This window comes from Crocodylus siamensis, chromosome 6 (assembly GCF_052110815.1).
Source record: "Crocodylus siamensis isolate JL-2025a chromosome 6, ASM5211081v1, whole genome shotgun sequence".
Taxonomy (NCBI): Eukaryota; Metazoa; Chordata; order Crocodylia; family Crocodylidae; genus Crocodylus; species Crocodylus siamensis.
Genome location: NC_143400.1, coordinates 49,606,210 through 49,628,249, shown reverse-complemented (window position 1 = coordinate 49,628,249; position 22,040 = coordinate 49,606,210). Strand labels below are relative to the sequence as shown.

General features: G+C 47.4%; 1 protein-coding gene across 4 annotated transcripts in view; it reads left to right on the top strand.

Annotated features, from left to right (window-relative positions):
- Nucleotides 1-8,638: 8,638 nt before the first annotated feature.
- IGF2BP2 (insulin like growth factor 2 mRNA binding protein 2) overlaps nt 8,639-22,040 on the top strand; it is a 117,080-nt gene continuing 103,678 nt past the window's right edge. For all 4 annotated transcript variants that reach the window (XM_090055893.1, XM_090055891.1, XM_090055892.1 and 1 more), the window contains exons 1-2: nt 8,639-9,433; nt 9,874-9,934. In XM_090055893.1, coding sequence (XP_089912019.1) covers nt 9,244-9,433; nt 9,874-9,934 — 251 coding nt within the window. In that variant the 5' untranslated portion in view covers nt 8,639-9,243. The remainder of the gene's footprint in view (nt 9,434-9,873; nt 9,935-22,040) is intronic.

Genomic DNA, 22,040 nt, shown 5'->3' with positions numbered 1-22,040 from the left:
AAGAGTCCCATGGCTCTCAGCCTGTCATCGTAAGATCTGTTTTCCTGACCTCTGATCATGTGCGTGGCTCTCCTCTGGACTCTCTCAAGCTTCTCCACATCCTTTTTGAATTGTGGAGCCCAAAACTGGACGCAGCACTCCAGCTGCGGCCTCACCAAGGCCGAGTACAAGGGGAGAATGACGTCTCGGGATTTGCTCGAGAAGCATCTATGGATGCACGCCAGCATTTTGGTCGCTTTACTAGCCGCAGCATCGCATTGCAGGCTCATGTTCATCTTGTGGTCAATGATGACCCCCAAGTCTTTTTCTTCTGTAGTGCTAACCAACGTAGCACTGCCGAGCCTATAAGGGTGCTGCAGGTTTTTCCTCCCAAAGTGGAGAACCTTGCATTTTTCGGTGTTAAACACCATCAGGTTCTCATCTGCCCATTTGCTGAGCTTGTCCAGGTCAGCCTGGATCACCCGCCTATCTTCTGGCGTGGATGCTTTGCCCCAAAGTTTGGTGTCATCGGCGAACTCGGCCAGTCCACTCCTGACTCCAATGTCCACATCGTTAATGAAGATGTTGAACAGTATGGGTCCCAGGACAGAGCCTTGAGGGACCCCACTGGTGACAGGGCACCATGATGAGTGACTGCCATCAATCACAACCCTCTGGGTCCGACCACGAAGCCAATTTCCCAGCCAGCGGATAGTGGTGGAGCCAAAGCCACAACCGGCCAGTCTGGCCAAGAGGTGATCATGGGATACCAGATCAAAAGCTTTTTTGAAGTCAAGATATATGACATCAATCTCTTCTCCCTTGTCCAGATGATAGGTCACCTGGTCATAGAAGGAAATGAGATTGGTCAAACAAGACCTACCCGCAACAAACCCATGCCGGCTGTCCCTTAGAATGTTAGCCTGGGCCAGTCCCTCAAGGATGGCCTCCTTAATAAACTTTTCTAAGATCTTCCCCAGGATAGAAGTCAGGCTAATGGGCCTGTAGTTAGCCGGATCCACTCTCCTCCCTTTCTTGAAGATCGGCACCACATTGGCCTTCTTCCAGTCTTCGGGCACTACACCAGAGCGCCAGGAGTTTTCAAAGATCCATGCCAGGGGCTGGGCTATGATGCTCGCCAGCTCCTTGAGTACCCTGGGGTGCAGGTTGTCAGGGCCAGCTGACTTGAAGGTATCCAGCTTCTCAAGGTGTTCCTTCACGAGGTCAGCATTGATGGAGGGTAGGGGATCCCCCTCACCCTGATTTCCCTGTCCCATAGCAGGCATGAGCATCCCGTGTGACTGATGAAAGACTGACGCAAAGTACCTATTTAATAGGTTGGCTTTTTCCTGGGCGTCAGTTGTCAGTTGCCCCATCTGGTTTAGCAGGGGTCCAACATTGCCCTTGCTTTTCCTCTGGCTCCCCACATATCTGAAAAAGGACTTTTTGTTGTCCTTGATGCTTGAAGCTAGTTGGAGTTCAGTTGCAGCCTTGGCTTTCCTGGTTTGCTCCCTGCAGGACCGGACCAGCGCGGAGTAATCCTCCTTGGAGGTGAATCCCGTCCTCCATCCTTTGTAGGCTTTCCTTTTTAGCCACAGTAGGTCCGCTAGGTCTCTGGAGAGCCAGGGGGGCTGCTGAGCCTTCTTGCTGCCTTTCCTCCGTGTTGGAATAGATTTAGCTTGTGCATTGAGGATCGCTTCCTTGAGAAGCAACCACTCTTCTTGAGCTCCCAACTCCCTGTGGTCATGGTCCCTGAGGGCCTGACTGACTAGCCTCTTGAGCTTGTCAAAGTCGGCTTTTCTGAAGTCAAGGACTTCTGTGTTGCTGAATGACTTGCCAGCTTTACGGCGGATGGTGAAGGTGATCAGCTCGTGGTCGCTGTCACCCAACTTCCCATCAATCACTAGGTCGCTGATTAGGTCATCCCCCGTAGCCAGTACCAGGTCAAGCAGCGCTTTGCCTCTCGTTGGCCCATAGACTTCTTGAGTCAGGTAGAGGTCATCCACGCACGAGAAAAAGCTTTGCGCCTGCTCAGATTTAGCTGAGTGATCTTCCCACGAGATGTCCGGGTAATTGAAGTCACCCATGACAACCAAGGTCCTGGAGCAAGCGGCCTCAGTCAGTTCCTGGGTGAACTCCTGGTCAAGCTCGGGACTTTGAGTGGGAGGTCTGTAGTAGACTCCCACCGTTGTGTCCCCTGTGCCGAATTCCCCACGAATTTTTACCCAGAGGGTCTCTAGCTGTCCATGCCGGTTGCCAACATCAGCTTGCAGGGACATGTAGCTTTCCTTCACATAGAGAGATGGGCCATATGCCTGGGCCATATGGCTTACCCTGAAACCAGGCTGCTTTGCTGTTTCCCCCAGCCCCAACCTTGCTTGATCTTCTGGCTTCTCAGCTTGGGTCACCCTCTGACTCCATGTTCCACCAGATCCCCCAGCTTCCTGACTAGGCCTGTTCTCTGACCCAGGCCCAGATTGACCTTGTGGCCACCCACAACCCAGCATGACAGCAGCCCCTGGTTGGGCTCCCCCAGAATGCTGTGCTGAGGTGCTGGCTGCTCTCCTTTCCACACCTCCTTATACGCACCCACCCCAACCATAGCACCACAACGTTGTAAGACCTTCTCACTGACTTCCTTCTGGCCAAGATGGCCCTCTGGGTGGGTGCTTTGTCCTTTCTTTTCCCTTGTCATGTCAAAAGTCTGGGCAGAGCTCCTTTGGGAACAGGCCATGAGCATTTTGGCCCCTTGGAAGAGTCATGAGCAACACCTGGGGGTTCTCTGCTTGATGCCACCCTAGGAGCCCTCATGTTGAACCAGTTACCTCACCTGCCCCTTTGTTTTCTTTCTACTGCTTGTCTCCAGATTCAGTTGGGATCTGGCTTTCTTTCTCCCCCACAGCTGCAGGGCTGAGATGTTAGTTCTCTGTGGACCTCGGCCCACCCATCTTGGGGCTTCAACTCAATCTGCATTCATGCCACACACCCAACCCACTTTTATTCCATGCTATTTCCTTGCCAGCTATGCTTACTCACACCCAGCTCTCCAAACCTCGCTTCTCTTATACATCCTTGCCCAGATGCATAGAATACATACTGGTCTGTATTCAGTCCCCATCCTAACCCACCTTCCATCTCTGCCCTAATAGGTGATCACTTCATACACCCAAACCCCAATTCTTTCCATACTCCTGAAGCCCTTTTTGGTCCTTCAGGACACAGACATCCACATCCATTCCACACCCTCTGCCCACTTCCATTTGAAAAACCAGCTCACTTCATTTCACCCATTCCCACACTGCATTCACCCCCCCGACACATATACACACAGCAGTTCCCAGGCCTGCCCCCTCTGTGGGTCCCCCCTGAAGTTGTCCCCTCCACAAGGGGAGGTGGGGACTGCCCTAACCTATAGGCAAATCACATTCAGTTTCCCCTGCCCAATATGGAAGAGCAGACAACCCAAGCTGCTGCTGGGGTACCACTGAAGTGTGGAGGCCCTTGTGCCAAGACCTAGCACTTGGTTTTTCAGCAGCTCCCACCCCTTCTGGTTCTCCTTGCCCCTGCCCCACTTGCCTCATCAGGGATAATGAAGACCACAGTACCATATAGTTATGGGAATGAAGTGCTAGATGGGATGTCCAGTCATCATCTAGTCCCACATCTGCATGGAAGCAGGATCAGGAATACCTAGAGTGCCCCCAATGGCAGTTTTTCAAACCAGTTCTAAAACCTTCAAGTAAAGGAAATGCCACAGTATCCTGATGTCTCCTGTTCTTGTCCATAACTTGTCTTATAGCTAGAAAGCTTGGCCTAACATCCAACTTAACTCTTTGCTGAGAATTAAGCTGATTTTTCCTTGCCCTTCTCATTGTGGACATGGAGAATGATTGATCATCATCTTCTTTATAAATAACTTTCATGTCTTGGAAGACTGCTATCATCTCTTGGGCATATCTGGGATTCCTTAGCTAAACCTAATTCCTTCCACATTTCCTTTAAGTTACATTGTCACATTTTTGTACCATACCTGTTGCTCTCCACTGGACTCTTTTCCATTTGTCTCTTTCTTACGGAGCAGAGCCCCCGAATGGCCTCCTTTCTCCATCTGAAGCCTCACCAGCACTAAACAGAATGGAATAATCATTTTCCATGCTTTACATGGGACACTTCTATTAATACATCTCAGGATGAAATTTGTCCATTTATTTGTAATTGCATCCCACTGTTGATTCATATTTGTGACCTGCTTTACCTCGATTCTTTTCTGGCAGACTGCTGCCTACCTGCTTATTTATCCACACATTTGATTTCTCCTTTCCATGTGTGCCACTTTGCCCTTATCTTTGCACAACTTCATTTTATTGAATTAAGATAATCTCTTCTATTTGATTTTGAATTCTGATCCCGTTCTTCAGAGTGCTTGAGGCCCCTCTCATCCCTTGGTTCAATACCCCCCTTCAGACCCTCTGCTGATAATCACTTTTTGACAGTGATTTTACAACTATGTTTTTTACACCTCCTTGTGGTGCTTTCATTTAGACTCTATTTCTCTAGTTTTCTTATGAAAATGCCATGTGGGACAATGCCAAAAGCTGTGCTAAATTCAAAATATCCCACATCTACTGCCTCCCCCTTATCCATGAGCCCAGTTATCCATCAAAGAAGGATTGGTTTGATAAGATTTTTCTTGGCAATCCCATGTGGGATTTTCTTTTTCACTTCAAGATGATCATTAGCAATTGTTTAATAACTGTTCCAGGACCTTTCTCTGGTTTGAAGTGAAGCTCACTGGTCTGATTCCCTGGGTCCTGCTTGTCCCCCTTTTTAAAGGCAGATGATCGTTGCTCTGTCTTGGTTCTCTGGGTCTTGCTTTGTCCTTCACAAGTTCTCAGAGATCACCATTAGTGGTTCAGAGGTTGCTTCAGCTTCTTCCTGATGTACTGTAGGATGAAATTCATTAGGCCCTGCATCTCCTTCAGCTACTTTTTGAGCTGGTCTCTCCTTATCCTGGCTTATGCTCTTGTTAAAATTAGTTGCATTTTGTGTCTGGTCACAATTATTTTTTTTTTCATGGAAGTATTGAATAGTTCACCCTCATCTGCATCAGCCATTATTAACTCTCCTGGCTTGTTAAGATCTGGACCTATATTGGCTCTCATTTTCCTTTTGCTTCTAATGTATTTATAGAACATTTCTGTTGCTGCCTCTTCTCCCAGTGGCTGGAAGCATCTAGGCAGGGGGCATAGCTTGTGAACCTATTGTTCCCCATCCCAGGATGGTTGCTGTACATGCCCTGCATTCACACCCTGCCCCTGGTGCACTGGCCCAATAATCCCATGTGCCCCCATATGTCCCCATTCCCTCCTGAGCTCCATCTGCTTAAGCGATAACACCCCCAAGTGCCTTGTTGTTGTAGGAGTCAGACAGGAGGGACAAAGGCCTCCCTTCCTGCTGACTTCATGGGGTAGTCAGGCACCCTCACCTATCTTCATTCACAGGGGGATGTTGGTAACTGTTCCCTGGCCTCACATTCCTCCAGAGCCCCAGGATCTTCAGGAAAAAAGGGGGTGGCCCTCCCTAATAGCTACACAGCAGGACTAGGCTTGGCTTTCAGTTTGCAAGAAACTCTGCTCCTTGTGGTAGTGAGTGATTCCCAGTAGTATAGGAGCTTCCTTCTAATCAACCTGGAAAAAAACACCCCAGCAAGAAAGCAGGGAGTGCTGATAGATTGCAGAGGGAATAAGAGAAGGCTCCAAGTGGGGACAGCTGCATTGGACAGACCCTTGATGCACTGTGGGATTGCTGCTCCATGGTACAATCAGACCAGCCGACTTGAAGTGGTTTCTCCAACAGGCCACTCTTCTGACAAATGCCATTCTCTGCAACAAGCAAGCCATGGGAACGAGAATATTTTTAGCCAAACCTGCCAGAGACATAGCTTTGGGGGAAGAAAGGAGCCTCTGAGGTATAGCATGGTAAGAGAAATTGTCTTTAAGATACTGTTTCATTTACACCTGACTCCAAGAAGGCCAACAAAATATAGGTTGCCTGGGGACAGGGAGAAATTGTAGGGAAAGTGATGACTTTCATATGACGGATGCATCCATTTACCAAAGCATACTGAGGTGTAGCTCATAGCCTAATACTAAAACAAGTTGAACGTTATTCACTCCAAGAACCTCCTCTGCATCTTTCTCATGGAAATGGTTTCACTTGCTGAAATAAAGAATGAATCTCTCATCTGTTAGTCCGTCCAAATTATAGATAGTGTCTCACTGGAAAAGAAGACACTGCTTTCAATTACAGCTATTTTTTAAAACACAATGAGATATTATTGTTACAGTAAATTAATGCATCTGTTATACATGCAACAAAGAGGGCATTCAGATATTGCATTATCAATTATTCAATATTCCAATGAAACAATTTCATTCAAAATTACTTTTGACACATTTCTTTGCATTTTAATAAGTAGACTAGTCTTGCCATACATAGTGTGTTGAGAGGAGTCAAGATACAACAATCTTTCCACTAAGTAAAAAACCAGAAGCAAAGGGCCTTGGAGGGATTATCTAGTCACTTGAGTTACTCAAAAAAATGGGTCATTCTTTGCTTGTGTAGTGTTTCTCTAAAGTGGGAAATCCTTGCAATGGTTAAGGTTGCGTTTCTGGAGGAGCCACTTCACATCAGCTGCTTGAGGGCTAGTTTCACCAAAGCTCCAGTGAACTTTCCAATGCTGTGTTCAGTGTAAAATGGGTCCAAGATAAAGGGGATATATCGGTGATGCATCTGTCAGAGATACGATAGGCCACTTAGAGCTGCAGCAGCTCCCAACAAGAGTTTGGATAATATTGGTCGGGTGTAATCTAGGCATATCAATACCTATATTCTACTATGGGGATTTCTTAGGCTTCTGGGCTTTACTGGTTACCGTCTGGGGTGCGGAAAGAATTTTTTTCCCCTTCTGTTATTGCACGTCAGGGTTTTATTTCACTTTTCTCAGAAGCAGGGTCTTGGCTGCAGCCAAGGCTGAGGATTTTGACGGGGCTGTGTCAATGCTTCTGCTGGGACTAAAACCCAGAGGTTCCTGGCTAGAGGGTCTTGCCTTTCCTTTCAGGGTCAGGAAGGAATTTTACCCCCTGTTTGGACTGATGTGGACTTGCCAGGGTGTGTGTGTGTGGGGGTTTCTTTCCTCTGCAGTGGGGGCATGGCCCTCTTTCTGCGATCTCTCAAACATATTTTAATAACCTTTGCAGCAGCAGGACATTAGTCACTGCTGTCCCCCTGCTTAAACCATGCTAAGCTTGGTGGTTGCATGAGTTGAGTTGCCTGTGCAGTTTTAGTAATAGGTTAGAGAAGGATTTGCTTGGGAGGATCTTGCTTGGGAAGTTATGATAGTGCCCTTTTATGAATTCTTCTGGTGAAAGCTCATCCGAGTCTTTCCTGAAATCAACTAAGGAAGAACCCTTGCTTTCAACAGCTCATTCAAGACATCCAAACAGGGCAGAATTCTCCCTCTGATATGATGCTGGGACATGGGCTGCGTGAGAAAGGAGGGACCACTGCATCATGCATGGTAGCTCTGGGAAAGCATTCTTCTTCCTGCCATCCAGTGGACCTTTGCTGGAAGAAACTTCTTTATCGGCACACAAGGCCAAATCGCAAGCCTGTCCAAGTCTAAGGGAATCTTTCCATTTGCTCCCATGGGCTTTGGGTCAAGCCCAAAAACCTACAGAGAATGAACACACTTCTAGACCTCAGTGAGACCATCCTTGAATATTTTTCTTTAAGAAAAAGCAGATGACGTAAGAATTACACTTTTTTTTTCTCTTAGTCCTCAGTATGGCAATCGCCCAGCTGCTAAAGAGGCCTCTTTAAGCCAGTACATAAGGGTATAACAGGATCCAGTGCCTGAAAGTCAACGTAGACCAATTCAGATGAGAATTTCTTTTTAATGGTGCAGATAATGAATCTAAGTCATGGCCAGATGTCTTTCTAGAGGATATATTTTAGTTCATCCAGCGATGATGGACCTGGCGCAGGAGGCACTAGGTGACATTCTCTGCCTGGTGTCATGAAGACAGTCAGGGTAGATGTTCATAACGGTCCAGTCTGGATTCAGACTACAAATCTGGTAGATAGCACAGCCACCCGCCACTGAGCTCTTAAACACAGCGAATGTACGTTACTGTTCTTCAGATATTCAGGTGGGCAGGAGCTTGGCAGAATGAGCCACTGGTGTCCCTTTGTCATGTTCCTCAAAGAAACCTATATGGCTGCCACTTGTGGAGCTGGGCTCTCGCGCCTGCCACTTCTCCAGAGCTGCTCCTCAGGGACGGTTTGGTTCTGCTCCTAAGTGAGTACTCAAAAACAGGAATGAGCCCCGAATGTACAGAGGGCGGGATCCTCAACTTTCGGAGACCCGAGGCTCCCTCCTTGGACTCGAGGCACCCCTTCAAAAATGCGGGCTGTGAGCGTCCACTCGCTTGGTGGAGGACAGAAAAAGCAGGGGCGTTTTCTCTCCCAGAACCAAACTCCACAAGACCCCAGTGGTGCAGGCCTACGTGGTGCACGTGCGGAGCGGGGGCTGAAAGCCGGGGCCACCAAGTGCACGTCAAGTGGTTTCTTCTTCAGGGGACCTGAGAAGAAACCAGGGCTGGGGGTGGAGGTCAGGGGCTGCCTAAGGGCACAGCCGCCCTCCCCCCAGCCGGAGGTGAGCGCCCTCCAACGAGCCCGGAGACAGGAGTGGAGCGGGACAGGGCAGTCATAGGGCTGGAGGGGAGGTCACAGCGAGTCCAAGCAGGAGCAGCCCCGAGGACCTCATCCCAGTCAAAGCTTTGTCTGGCCGGGTCTTCAAAGCCTCCAGGGCTGGCGTCTCCCCCATCGCTCGGGGCAGCCTGGTCCGGCGCTTCCCCACCCATCGGAAAGTTCACCCTCATCTCGGAGCCCGGCTCCGCTTGCTGCCGCTTGAGCCGGTCGCTCTTCGTTCCGGCGCCCCCGGCGCCCCCCAGCTGCGTCCTCGGCGCTCCCCGTCTCGGGCTCCTCTTGCGCAGCCCGGCCCGGCTCCCTGCCGCCGACCCCAGGTGGCTCCGGGCCGGGGCCGGGGCCGGGGCCGGGGCGGGCGGAGCCCCGCGGCCACGCCCGGCTCTTCCCGGCGGCGCGGGAGGAGGCGGCGCTGCTGGGCCCCGCCCGCCCGCTGCCCGGCGCGGTTGCAGGCGGCGGTGCGGGGTGCGCGGGGCTCCGCGGCGGTGCGCGGCCCCCATGCAGCGCCGGAGCATGAACAAGCTGTACATCGGCAACCTGAGCGCCGCCGCCACCGCCGCCGACCTGGAGCGGCTCTTCGGGGAGCGCGAGCTGCCGCTGGCCGGCCCGGTGCTGCTCAAGTCCGGCTACGCCTTCGTGGACTACCCGGACCAGAACTGGGCCATCCGCGCCATCGACGCGCTGTCCGGTGAGCGCGGGGCCGGGCGGGCGGGCCGCCGCGCGGGGCCGGGCATGTGCCGCCGCCGCCGCGCCGTGCACCGCGCTGCATTTTTCCCCGATTTTTTTCTCCGATTTTATTGCGAGGCGCCGGGGCCCCGCGCCGCCCCCCCGGCCGGACCCCGCGCCGCCCCCCGCGCCCGGCCGCCTGTCTACGAGGTGCCCTGGCCCGGCTCGCCCGGGGCGCCGAGCAAGCCGCGGCCGAGCGGGGCCGGGGGGGGCCGCGCCAGGCCAGCGCCGCGGCGCGCGTGGGGGAGCCTCCCTGCCGCCCTCCTCCTCCTCCTGCCGCCCGCCGCCCCCGCGCCCGCGCCCGCGCCCCCGGCCCGCGGGAGGGGCCGCGCCAGGAGCCCCCCGGCATCCCCGCTCGGCCCCGGCTGCGGGAGGTGCTGAGCGCCCGCTTGTGTGTTGCAGGTAAAGTGGAGCTGCATGGCAAAGTCATGGAGGTGGACTACTCCGTCCCCAAGAAGCTGAGGTAAAGCCCGCGCCCTCCCCCGCGGCTCCTGCCCCTGCCCCTGCCCCTGTCCTGCCCCGGGGGCACCGGCGGGGCTGGGGACAGCTGCGTTTTTACTTTCATTATGGGCCACCCGAGGCACAGCGGCGCCCGGCTCGGGCTGTCCAGCCGCTGGGACTTGTTTACCGACTTGGAAAAGTCTCTAGCAGCCCCCCCACCCCCGCGCCCGAAGCGCGCCCTGGCAGCGCCAGCCTGGCCCCACGGCTCCTTCCTGACCCTGCCCGCTGAAACCCCCCCAGCCCGGCGCTGTGCGGTGGTGGTGGCGTGGGGGGGGGAGTTGTTGTTTTTCGGGCTCTGCCATGGCTGAGCACCGCTGGCGGGCGGCGTGATGCGGGCTGCGTCCTCCATGCCGGCCTGCCCGCCAGGCGCCGGGGGCCACAGCACCTTGGCTCGGCCCTGGAGAGCCCCAGCCGCTCCAAGCCAGGTTGCGGGGCCACGGCGGCCTGGCCCGAGGCTCCCGAGAGGCTGGACCGGTGGAGGCGCCAGGGTGGGGTGCGGGAGCGGGACCACCCCAGGGTGGCACCGAATGCGGTGCAGCCTAGATGGAGCGCTCTGTGTGCGCGCAGGTGAAGCTGCCGCTAACCCCCGGGTTGCATTGTCTTTGCCTTCATTTTTATTCCGGCTGCGGGCAGTGACATGTCTCCCCTTGGTGGCTCTCCTGATTTGAGATGTGACGCGTTCATAAAAGCCTTTTTTTTTTGTTTTTGTTTTTTTTGTTTTGTTTGGTGGTTTGTTTTTTTTGGGGGCTTTTTTTTTTTTTGGTGGTCATTCGGGTTGGGAGGAAATTAAGGCGAAGCCCTTGATCCTCCCAACTCGGATTTGATTTTAGACGTTGTTCTAATGCTGGCAATAGAAGCAACTGTTATTGTTCTACTGGGGCAGCTGTTTAGCACAAACTTCTGTAAACTGACAAGGTTTGCTGCTAATGTAGGGCAGGCAGTTTTTAATCTTCAGAAATACAGCTGCGGGCAATGTAGCAGATACAGGGGTCTAGCAATTCAAATGGTTCCAGCAGGAGTGCTTGTGGTCTTTTTTGTTTTGTTTTTTTTAATTTATTTCCCCCCCCACCCCTGGAAGGCCTGGCTTGGGCTATCTCTTGCAGGGATGGTAATCATATTTACGCTGCGTTTGGGAGGGAGAAAGTCGTGTGTACCATTTTGACTGGAGAGTTTTTCTTTTTTCTTTCTTTTTTCTTTTCTGCGAGAGAGTGAGCGAGTTCTGGTCTGTTAAAGTAGGACTGTGTCCCATGTTGGTGAAACTTTTTGAGCAGGGGAGAAATCCTCTTCTCATCCCATGCATTGAATTCAAAGAAAGTGCCACAAGAGACTGACGTCACAACCCTTAAAGAGTGATGGGATCAAATATGGCAGGGCAGTTCTGAATGTGCAGTCTTACTGGGTCTTTTCCTGCTCTGAATCTCCTCAGCAATAGGCAGGAAGATGAAAACTTCAACACCAGTTTCGCCTTGAAAATACCTTTGTTGCCTGATAGATACTGCAGTAGTTCCAAGGCTTGGGATGTGTCGTTCGCGTTTGATGTGAGCTTTGTACAGAAGCGTTGCAAAACAGAACGCAGGGTTTTGCTTTTACCAACAGGAGGTCTCCCCTTCCTTTTCACGTATTTACAATTACTTTGGTCATTTGAAGGATCCTTGACTTGAACCTTTTTACTAGGTGTTTAGAAGATTGAATCTCAGGATATGTAGGATGTGTAATTTATTTATATTTTTAAATTAAGTGTGTGGGGGGAGAAGCCTAGAATTTATTCTAAAGCTGCAATATTTGTTTGAGCACGTGTCTGCGTAAAATGTCCATGTTTTGTGATTCAGTGGAAATGCAGGCTAAGTATACAGACTGCATACAGGACTCTCAAATGTGTTAACTTAGTGCTGCTGCTATTTCAGTCTCATACTAGAGGTTTTCAGAGTGGTGGATTTTCAAGTAGTAGTTTCAAAATGCATGGGAAGTAAACGTGTACAGTCAAAGCTCCTGAGAAATGGTTAATGTTTGGCAGCATGTATGACATAGCTCCTAATGCACATATGTGAAGGATGTGAGTGTTAGGGTTTCTTCTACAATGAGCATGCACAGTTCTACCTAAAACAACAAAACAAAACCCCCCAAAAGCGGGGAAAAAAGCCATACATAGTGTTTCAAAGCAACTAAATCTCTTCAGTAACTTTTTCTTGGTGTTCTTGCACTTTTAGGACTTTTGTTAGAATGACAGAGTTAGATCCCTGTGAGTTAGAAGCACAGGTCTCTGGGGAAGGCTTAGTTTCCACGTCTGTTACTTCATGTTGCATTAAGAAAAAAGATGTGAACTGTGATTTCATCCTTACTGCAGCCTTAGTAACTGTGGGAGGGAAGAGGGGGTGGTGAGGGAGGGGAGGTCCTAATATTACCTATGGGGGGGAAAAAATCACTGCACAGTCCAGAGAAAAATGTTTGTATTTCTGTTGCTCCCCTCCCCAGCCCTTTAATTTTACTCTCCTTTCAGCTGCGTCCAAGTTCTCAACTTCAGTTTGGAATCTTGATTTCTTTTAATTGTTGAAATCCGATTTGAATCCTGTCTTTCCCCACCCCCCTCTCTAAAAATATAGTTGGGCTGTGTTTTATGTACTTTGTCAGTCTAGTGGTGTATCAATAAGGTTGGACTTTTCATCCTGTTTTTTATTACGTTATTTTGACTTGGAACATGGGCTCTCACAGTTGTGCCTTTTGGTTTTTCTATAGATGCCCCTTGAAGTATTCTAGTGTTTATGGAATTTCTATATCAAGGCAAATCTCCCACGTAGCTTTTAAGAGTTGCCCAAATTTTGCTGCCCTTGCCCTGTGCTCGCAGGATTCAGGCAAAATTCCCCTTGACTTTGGAGGGGGATTGTTTTTAATTAGGTGTGCAGCATTTGAGGACTTTCCATGTTATATAGATGATGTTACTCTCCTACCGTTTTAATATCATGTGACTGTAATGTAGTGAATACGCCCAGGGGGCACCTCTCCTGATCCCTAGATTTGATCCAAGCTGAGTTTATATAAAATATTCTAAAATGTTTTGGGTCCAGGTTTGTTTTATGCTTTATTGGTTTTGGTTGACACACTTTATGCTGTGACATGTTTGGACTGGGAGTGCAGCATTTGAATGGTTTTGTGTTGGATTTAATTGAGGAAGGGAAACATGATAAGATGTCTGTTAAAATGCGTCTGAAATCTCTCTGGATGTGCAGACAGTAAGATTAATTTGCACTGCTAGGTTTAGTTAATAGAATTTTCTTGAGTGTCTTCAGGAACTGTTTTACTTTTATTTATTTCCCACCCCCCAAAAAATACAAATTAAATTGACATCCATTGACAATCCAAAGGTGTTTACATAGCTTAAAAATAGTGTAAAACGGTTAGATGCAGCTCTGCAAATTGATTTCTGCACACCTTCACGTGGTAACACAGACCTGTTGGAGGTGAGTGAGCTGGTGGGGGGGGAATATCATGAAGCACTGCAGGAAAGTCTATGACTTTGGCTTTCATGAGTTAAAGCCCAGTAATTGTGTTCTCTCTCATGCAAATGATTTTTGTCTCCTATAGGAATGTTAAAGAAAACAGTATCCCAATTGTATTTGTTTGTATGTACAACATTGTGTATAGGCAAAGTCAGTTTTAAAAAACCCACTTTTTTGTAACATCAATTTTAAATCCATTAGAAACAAAGAATACATTATTTGGTTAAAATAGGATGTTATCAGCCTGTTTCAAGAATCTGCTGAATTGGAAATGTAACATTTAAAAGAAATGTTGCAACTGTGCTTTTAAAGCAGATTTGTTATAGATTGAAACTGTGATTATTAATTAAAATCACTGAATACCTGATTAATATTAATAAATATTAAACAATTATGCATTTTTGTGAAATACTAAAAAAAATCAAAAAAATCACTACAATGCTAAATCTAATGTAGTGTGTATTTGGCAGGAATAAAACAGATCAATTTGGTAAAGAGTAATAATATAGCAAGTAATTCAATTTAGTGTTCCCACAATGCTTTTAATTCCTAGTTGCTTTATTGCTCTTTTGTTTTAAGCTTCTACATTATTTTTAAGTGTGAAAAACAAGAGCCAACAGGAACATGTAGAACAATGGACTGAGCAAGAGAATGAGAAGAATCTTGAATTCTAATTTAATACCAAATTTCTAAAACATTTAAACATTTAAACCATTTAAAAATATTTTATTTGTGCTATTTAATAGCAAACTGTGGTGGTGGATGCCTCTTCTGATTTACTTTAAAAAAAAAAAAAAAAAAAGCAAATGTCTAATGCATACCCATCTCGTTTTTAAAATCAAGTCTGCCCAATGTCATTTTCATTTTAAAAAATGTACAATAACTTTCCAGGTTTATTTAAAAAAAAGAAAAAAAAAGGCAGGGACTTTTAGTGAAATTTTTTAAGTTTTAAAAATCCTCCCATGCACATAGCATGTTCTGGGCATCCCCTTTTATTGTTTTCTGTGGATATAGAGCCAGTAAGAGATAGAGGCAAAGAATACCTGCCAAAATTTCACTTGTGGATCTAATCTTAGGATGGCTTGAGGAATAATGATATTTCTCAGGTTTCAAAAGGAATTCTCCTCAGATCTTACCTGCTTTTTAAATATCATATTAGAGAATGCAAGGGCGAAAGTTAACGTGTCTCTGCAATATTTGAAGCCCTCGTTAAATAATTTGTTGTTGTTTTTAACAGGAAAAGGAACATTAACATGGTGTATGTAGATCAATTCTGATAGAAAATTGCACGAAAGTTAAAAAAAAAATAAAAAAAAAATCTGGCCATTTGCTCTAGTTACCGAGGGAAATTGTACAGATCTCTGTGTTTTTGCCTAAAGGGGGGAAGCTGTGCATTTTGGAAGTGATTTTCCCCATCGAAACTTTTTCTAACTATATGATGCTTAAATGTGAATCACCATTCCAGTCTGAAAAAACGACTGTTCACAACTGTGAGAGCACTTGCCCAAAATGGTTAGAGGCGATGGTCTCAGCTTTGTGTGCAGTTTCCATGATTCATTTTCATGGTAGCTGTTTGAAGTAAAGCAATATTCTTTTAAAAAATAGGCAGGACTCTTAGGGTGGAAGATAGGCAGAGTCTTGGGACAGCAGGGCTTGTTAAATGCTTCGGTTGTGGCATACCAAGGGGCAGAAGGACATGACACAAAGAAGAGTGGGCTGCCAATAGGCTAATATAATGACCATCCAGTTGTTTGGTTCAGTTTGTCCTTGACATGCAGAATTGTGACATAAAGGATCATCTTACATGTAAATCATGTTACTGTTTTAGCCAAGGAAGTTCAGCCCTCATCAAGAGAAGGGAAGTCCAGTCAGGAGAGACTGACAGACCTCTTACATGTTTGGTTTCTCCCTCCTTCCTCTTCCTCTGCGCTGTCCTCTCCACACACAAAAAGTGATCTTGTGTGGGATACAATGAAAGAAAAACCTGACTTGGCTGATCCGTGAATGTGTTACTTTTTCAAAGCCCATTCAAGCAACATTTTTCAAATGTTAATCAAAGATTTAAATGTCAGCTCCACCGCTGGAATTCTAGAAATGAGCGGGACAGACCCTGAGCATTCTGTGATACAAAACTTAACCAGAATTGTTACAAGAGAGAAAGAGTATTGACATGGGCTGGAAGAGGATCTTACAGAGACTGTGGGAATTGGACCTCATTGCAGCGTGTCTGATGGTATAAAGAAAATTATTTGAATTTTATTTGCTTTTTTGCGCAGGGCTCAATTTGGGCGCAATTAAACTCAAGTTATTCAGCTATTAAAGAACAGGGCAGCACGTGTGTGGCTACCATGCAGGGTTGTAGTGAAATTTAATTAGTGGGTATTTGCCCCATGTTTTGCAGATGTGAATTGCTGCATATGCTAAGTATTATTATTTTAGGCAAACAAACTAGCTAACACCTTTGTCGTGCTGAAAATATGCATTTCCCTCCCCCAAGTTTACTATCATTAAAATATTTTAAAAAAATCTTTTACTTTACAATTTCCCTGGTTGCTAGCAAACTTGTAATTTTCATTTGGTGGCATGTATGTGTTCTATTTTAGGCAGCCAAATTGCAGTGTTCTTTCAGCATTATTTTTAAGGTCTTATTTTTTCTTTTTTGATCATGAACTTCATTCTGGTTTTCCACATATTGTTAACAGGGAGAGAGAATAGTTGCAATTTTTTATGTATGGTACTGTGGGAAGAAACTGCAGGAATTATCACATGAGATTCTCAAATGGAGGAATAAAAAGCTTGAATGCTGCTGCTTAATTTTTTTTCACAGACCTTGCCTCCACTCAGTGTTATTTCATCACATACGATTTTAGTCTTGTCCATTTTTAACTGGTGAAATGTAGTGCCTTTTTCAAGTTGTTTTCTTCATTTCCAAACCCTAGTTCATTTGACATTACTTTTTGTCCTTCTGTTTTAGCTCCCAGGATAAGGAGTTTTTATCTTTTTAAAAAAAAATCTTTCACCTGCTACTGAAGAAGTGTTTTTAAATTTCTAGTGTGGTATTAATTTGCTTGACCCATTGTCATTCTATATAGATGTGGTGTGGAACTTTCTCTATAAGTGTTATATTTATTGAGGGTGGGGGGATAGATTTGCATGCCAAACGCCCATGTTTACATTTGTTAGCTTGCTAGAAAAACCTCCAACACCTATTCCCCCCCCCCACAAATCTATCCAATGAACAGAAAAATGTTTCAGAACTGATGAGCCCCTGAATCTGCAGTTTATTTTTAAAAACATAGTTTTCCCCCTGCTGGGTTAAGACAAAAAGGGAAACCCTTGGGGAATGCTGTCAGAAACAGATGTGTGAATCTCTCAGCTTTATCTGTTGTGTGCATATCTCCTCTGCCCTCCTTACAGTGAAAGTTTACGTTTGCGGATAGGTGAGTTAACCTGTTACAATCAGGTAGGTTATGAGATGGGAACAGGAAGAAAAAAGTGTAGTTCCTAAGAAGCAGTGAAAGATCTTCTTCTCTAAATGCCTTACCTGAAGAAGAATCTTTCACTGCTTCTTAGGAACTACACTTTCCTAAGAACTGAGGAAAAAGCCATGGCTATGTTTCTCCTGCCCCAAAAGTTGCTCAGCAAAGTACACTGCTTGTCATGGCAGTAGGTTTTCTTCCTTCCAGTTTGCTTTGTTCTTGACTTTGTTCCCCCTTTTCCTCCTCTATTTTACTGCTGAGTTGTAAATTTTGCAGTAGAATCTGGAGGAAAGGAAGTTGAAATTGTGCTGCCTTTGATGGCCCCACCTTTATTGCCTTCAGAAATCCCTTCTTTTTATAAAGTTCTGAAGATGTGACCAAACTGGAGAGGGCTCAGATTGCATCGGATAGTTTGTTGCAAGAAGCTGTGGTAAATGCCAAGCCTAAATTAAGAAAAGCCATTGTATGAAGTTAATTAACTTAATCAAGGCAATTAAGCACAGGGATGCTGGAAATTTTATATGGGCAGTAACCTGGATTTACAACAGAGATTGGAGAGCCACAAGGACACTTTTCTTCCTCAAAACTGCCTTTGGTCCTGTCCTAGGTAGCTGCTATACAGAACCCCCTGTAGCCCTACACTGTAATTTTGTTAGCAGCCATTGCTTCAAAGTGACTTTCTTTTACCGGTTTCTTAGCTGGCTGCATGAAATAGGGTTCGCTGTACATCTAGGATGGACATTCTTTTGCAGAGGGCTGGAGAGGGGAGAAAACATTTAAATCCCCTTTATTTGGTAACGTTCAGGACTAATGTATAACTCCGATATCCCTTCCCAACCCAGCAAAATGATGGCATCTATAATTTGGAGGAACTTGACTCCTTCCAGAAGGAATCTGTCTGGTATGTTATAACTCTGGGCGGTGATGTCATTCTCTTATATTCAGCTCTATTTATATATAGCTCATCGATAGGAACTTCTCTCAAATCAAGGATAGCAGTAACGTGTTCTCTACCCCCAGTCATTTCTGTTTGGTCCATTCAGACTGCAAGCTCTCTGGGGCAGGGAGTTTCCCTTGTAGTGCATTGGCCGAAGTGGGCATCAGCTTTGGTTGGCGTTACCACGGTGCAGGCTGCATACAGTAATGGGAATGCACAGTTGCTGTCACTTGGATGTTAGGGTGGGCTGCCCAGAGAGCTAGTTTCATAGCTCAGGACTTCAGTGTAGAAGTGACATGTGCAAAAAATTTGGATATAGGAGAAATGCCTCTGTGGAGTTTCAGGTTCAGATTCAGGGACCTGTTGGGTATAGCTGGCTCGCCTACTTCCCCAGCTGAAATGCAGGGGACAGAAAGGCGGAGGATGGCAACAGTAGCAATTTAATGCTGAAATGAAAGGTGCTGGATGCTGAGGATGTGCTGTGCATCTTGCCCCTTTCTCCCCTGCCCAGTGTTGCCTGGCATTGCTGTGGGAACTGCTGCAGCCCAGGTTAAGACATTATGAAGGGAATGGTGCCATGCGGCATGAATGCTCCCCAGTGGTGGCTCTCGCAAGGCAGCGTGGAGCAGCAGGCAAAAGGGGAGATGCTGCTGGCTGCCTGGCTCAGCAGTGAAATGGGAAGGAAGAGTCTGGCTCCAGGAACTCTGGCTGTGTCTGGATTTGTGCTGTGAGGGTAGCAGCCCCCTTCTGCAGATCATGGCATGGCTGGCACCTCCCTTCTGCTATTTCCTTCTGCTGTGAACAGATCAGCTGTGGTGCGGGTGCAAGCTCAGAGCTGTGCTTCTCTCTGCCTTCCTTGCTTTCTGTAAGACCTTCCTTGACACCTCTCACCCAACCATGCTGCCTGTCAGCCCCAGCTGGCTTTGCCAGCCTCTCCTGAGGAGGGTCATCAGAGCCCTAGCTTCAGCTCAGCTCACTGTGCAGGCCACTCCCTGTCCTTCCAGCTGGCCCTTCATACCTTTAGCTATTGCTCTTTGCCCCTTCCCTGGAGTCTGCCCCGTGTCTGTGGCCCTCTCTGTTCTGCCATCACAACCTCACTGTCTTCTCTCAGCTGCCTTCTTCCCTTTGTGCCCCCAGCTGCCTCCTCTGCTTCTGTTCCCAGGGCTGGGCAGACTGGAGAAACCTGCAGGATCCCTGCCAGCTGCTCTCCTTGTCAGCTGGTTCTCCTTTCTACCTGCCCCCTGGGAGCCCTGCCATGGAGCCCCAGCCCTCTCACCCACTTCCCTTGCTTTTCTCCTTAAAGCTACTTCCTCTGCTTTGTCCCTGGTCCTGCTGGGGTCCTGCAGAGAAGGGAGCTGACCTGGTGACAGCCACTTCCTGCTGCCTCCTCTTTGCTAGTTTCTGACTTGGTCTCTAGCCTGGTGTCCCAGGCAGCCCTCACTCCTTTTTCTGCTGGTTTGTCATCTCTTCTGTTTACTCTCCTTACATGAGGGGGGAGGGGGGATGTGCTCTTCTTCCTTAAGAAGTCTTGTCCTTGTCTCTACCTGGTTCCCAGGTACCATCCTATTCCTCCCCTGGCCTCTCCCTGAAGCTGCCCTGTATAGGTACCTTCTTGATCATTCCTCCTTTCAGTTCCTTTAGGGATCCCACCACCATCTGGCTTCTGCCCATTCCCCCCACCTGAGCTGTGCTCAGCCAAGTCACAAAGGACCTGCTTTGGGGCTTGCCTGGTTCTGGCCTGAGCCCTTGCTGCGGGGAGGGGTGGGTGGCTGGTCTGGAGCCATTGTGTTGGCTCGGTGTCACCTGGGGAGTCCTTCAGAGCCAGGATTAATTCTGGGCTGGTGCAAAGGGCTTCATCAAGCACAGGCACAGGTGGAATGAGAGGGAAGCAGGGTCATGGCACTGCCCTCCCCATCAGGCTTTCAAGTTAGCTAGCATACATGGCTGTGGAGTGGACCCTGCTGTATGCACTGTCCAGTCGAAAATCTAGGCTGGGACTGTGGAGCCATGTATCACATGTTTACCCAGGGCTGTGTGGTCCCTAGACTGTAGGCATTTGGGGACAGGATTAGCATCTTGTTCTTGAGCCCATACAGGGCTAGTCTGTGCAAACCTTTTTCCAAGCAGATTAGGGGTCCCAAATTTCAATTGTGGAGGAGCCATGAACAAAGCTCGTAAATTAACGGACTTGAGCCAACTGGTAATTATGGAGCCGTGAACTCCCAACTGACCACAGTAGAAGCATAATGTCTTTATGAATGGCTTTTGATAGCATTAGGCAGTTCAAGAAGGAAATAGTGCCATGTGGCTTCTGTGACATGGCAGTTACTGAATGAACCAGCCTGGGGAGGAAGAGGGAGGAGCCGGCATTGCTTTGCAGAGAGCAGAGATCTAAGGCCTGATGTTTGCTGGGTCAGTTCAATGGCAGGTGTGCATGTGTCTGGCAAAGAGCAAATGGTGCTGAGCAGTGTGAAGTGGATGCAATTTAAAAAAAAAAAAAAGTCAGGCTTCCCAAATAACCTCCTCTCCCCACCAGAGAGGGAGAGCCACTTAGGAAGTAACACTGACATCCCAAGCCTCAAGTGAATGATGATGCTGTGCAAGTCGCTTCAGAGCTAGTTTCTCACCGAGTTCTACAACAGTGTTTGGCAGTGAAACTCAGGTGAGTAAGTGGTACTGAATTCAGGACAGCACCAGAGGATCCTTGCCTTGTTTTCCCAGTGGAGTATGTAGAGAAAGACCCCGACATCTTCCTTAAAGTGTAGACGTCACTGAGTGTTATCATCACTCAGCTTATTGCTGCCTCTATCTCTCCCAGTGGGGACACAAGAGCAGCACTTTTCCGTGGAAGCAGATTAGAGTGCAGCTGCTTATTAGTATTGCAGAGTGGTGTTTTTTGGCACGTTGAAAATCTGGGTTCTGGAAAAAGGTACAGGGAAGAAGCCAGGGTGGGAGCAGAATTGAAGGACTTCATAGGTGTTCGCCATTAATATCCTCCTACTCAGAGCTGCAGCACTCCGTGCATTTTATAAGGGTGAATCTGATAATAGTTAGAAGTTGAGTGCTGTGAAATAAACTCCCTTAAGGAATTATAGAGCCACAGGGTTCAGACTCCAATGGGAGTTAATGGACACTTTTTCAGCTTGTAGCCAGAGTTCTGACTTGTATGCTTCCTTGTTAAGCTTATCAGCAAAAAAAAAAAAAAAGCTTTTCTGATAAACGTGTACTGGGATATCTGTGGGCCCAATCCCGCTCTGCTGGCTCATCAAATTCCTTGAATGCAAACTTCAATGGGAGTTTGGAGTGTGCAAAATCAGTACTGAGCAGAGAGAGAGAGTCAGTTTGTCTGTCTGTCTATCCCATGTGTACAAGTATTAGTCTTATAGCCTACCCTTCTTTAGTTGGACTCTTTGCTAAACTTCACCCTAATTTGTACCAGTCACATTCATGCCTCTAAAAAGAAATGCTTTTAAAAGAAATGTTACTAACTTCCTAGTACTAATTGTACGTGAATGCAAGGCAGCAGGAGGGATGCTATGATAGGCTTTATTCCTGATGTAAACAAGCCCCATTTTTGCACTTGCACTGTGGTCTTTGCTCAAAAGTAAGGTGCTGTTCTGTTCCATGCAGCCTTGAATAGCCCTTGGACTGGCCAGTGTGTATTTTTTTCCCCCCATTTGTTTTACTTTCTGCACATGTAGCCAGCTGCTGTTTCCCAGGTGTATGGAGATTAGCCCTCCTTTGTTTTGCATTTTTGGTTGTCCAATAACCAAGATCCCTCTTCCTTGCTCTCCAATAAAGATAAAAACTTTTCACATGATTCCTTTTGCCAGCAGTACGAGTTGTTTTGCTGTCTGTGTAACTGGGTGAGGTCTTATTTTTCCAAAGTTATGCCCTGTTGTGGTTAGACACGGCCTATAAGTGGAAAATGTATCTATCTTCTTTTTTTATCACAGATTTTCCATATGAGGTGCCACCTATTATACCTGTGGCCAGATTCTTTTCAAGGGTCGGTCCATGGGGTTCAAAATTCCACCCCTGAAAGAGGCAATCTAGCCTTGACTTTTCAGTGGTTTGGGCGTGTGTACAAATGTGAGAGGAGTTGGGGTTACAGAAGACTCCTCTGACTTACTGCAAAGATTTGTCTAGGAAAAGCTT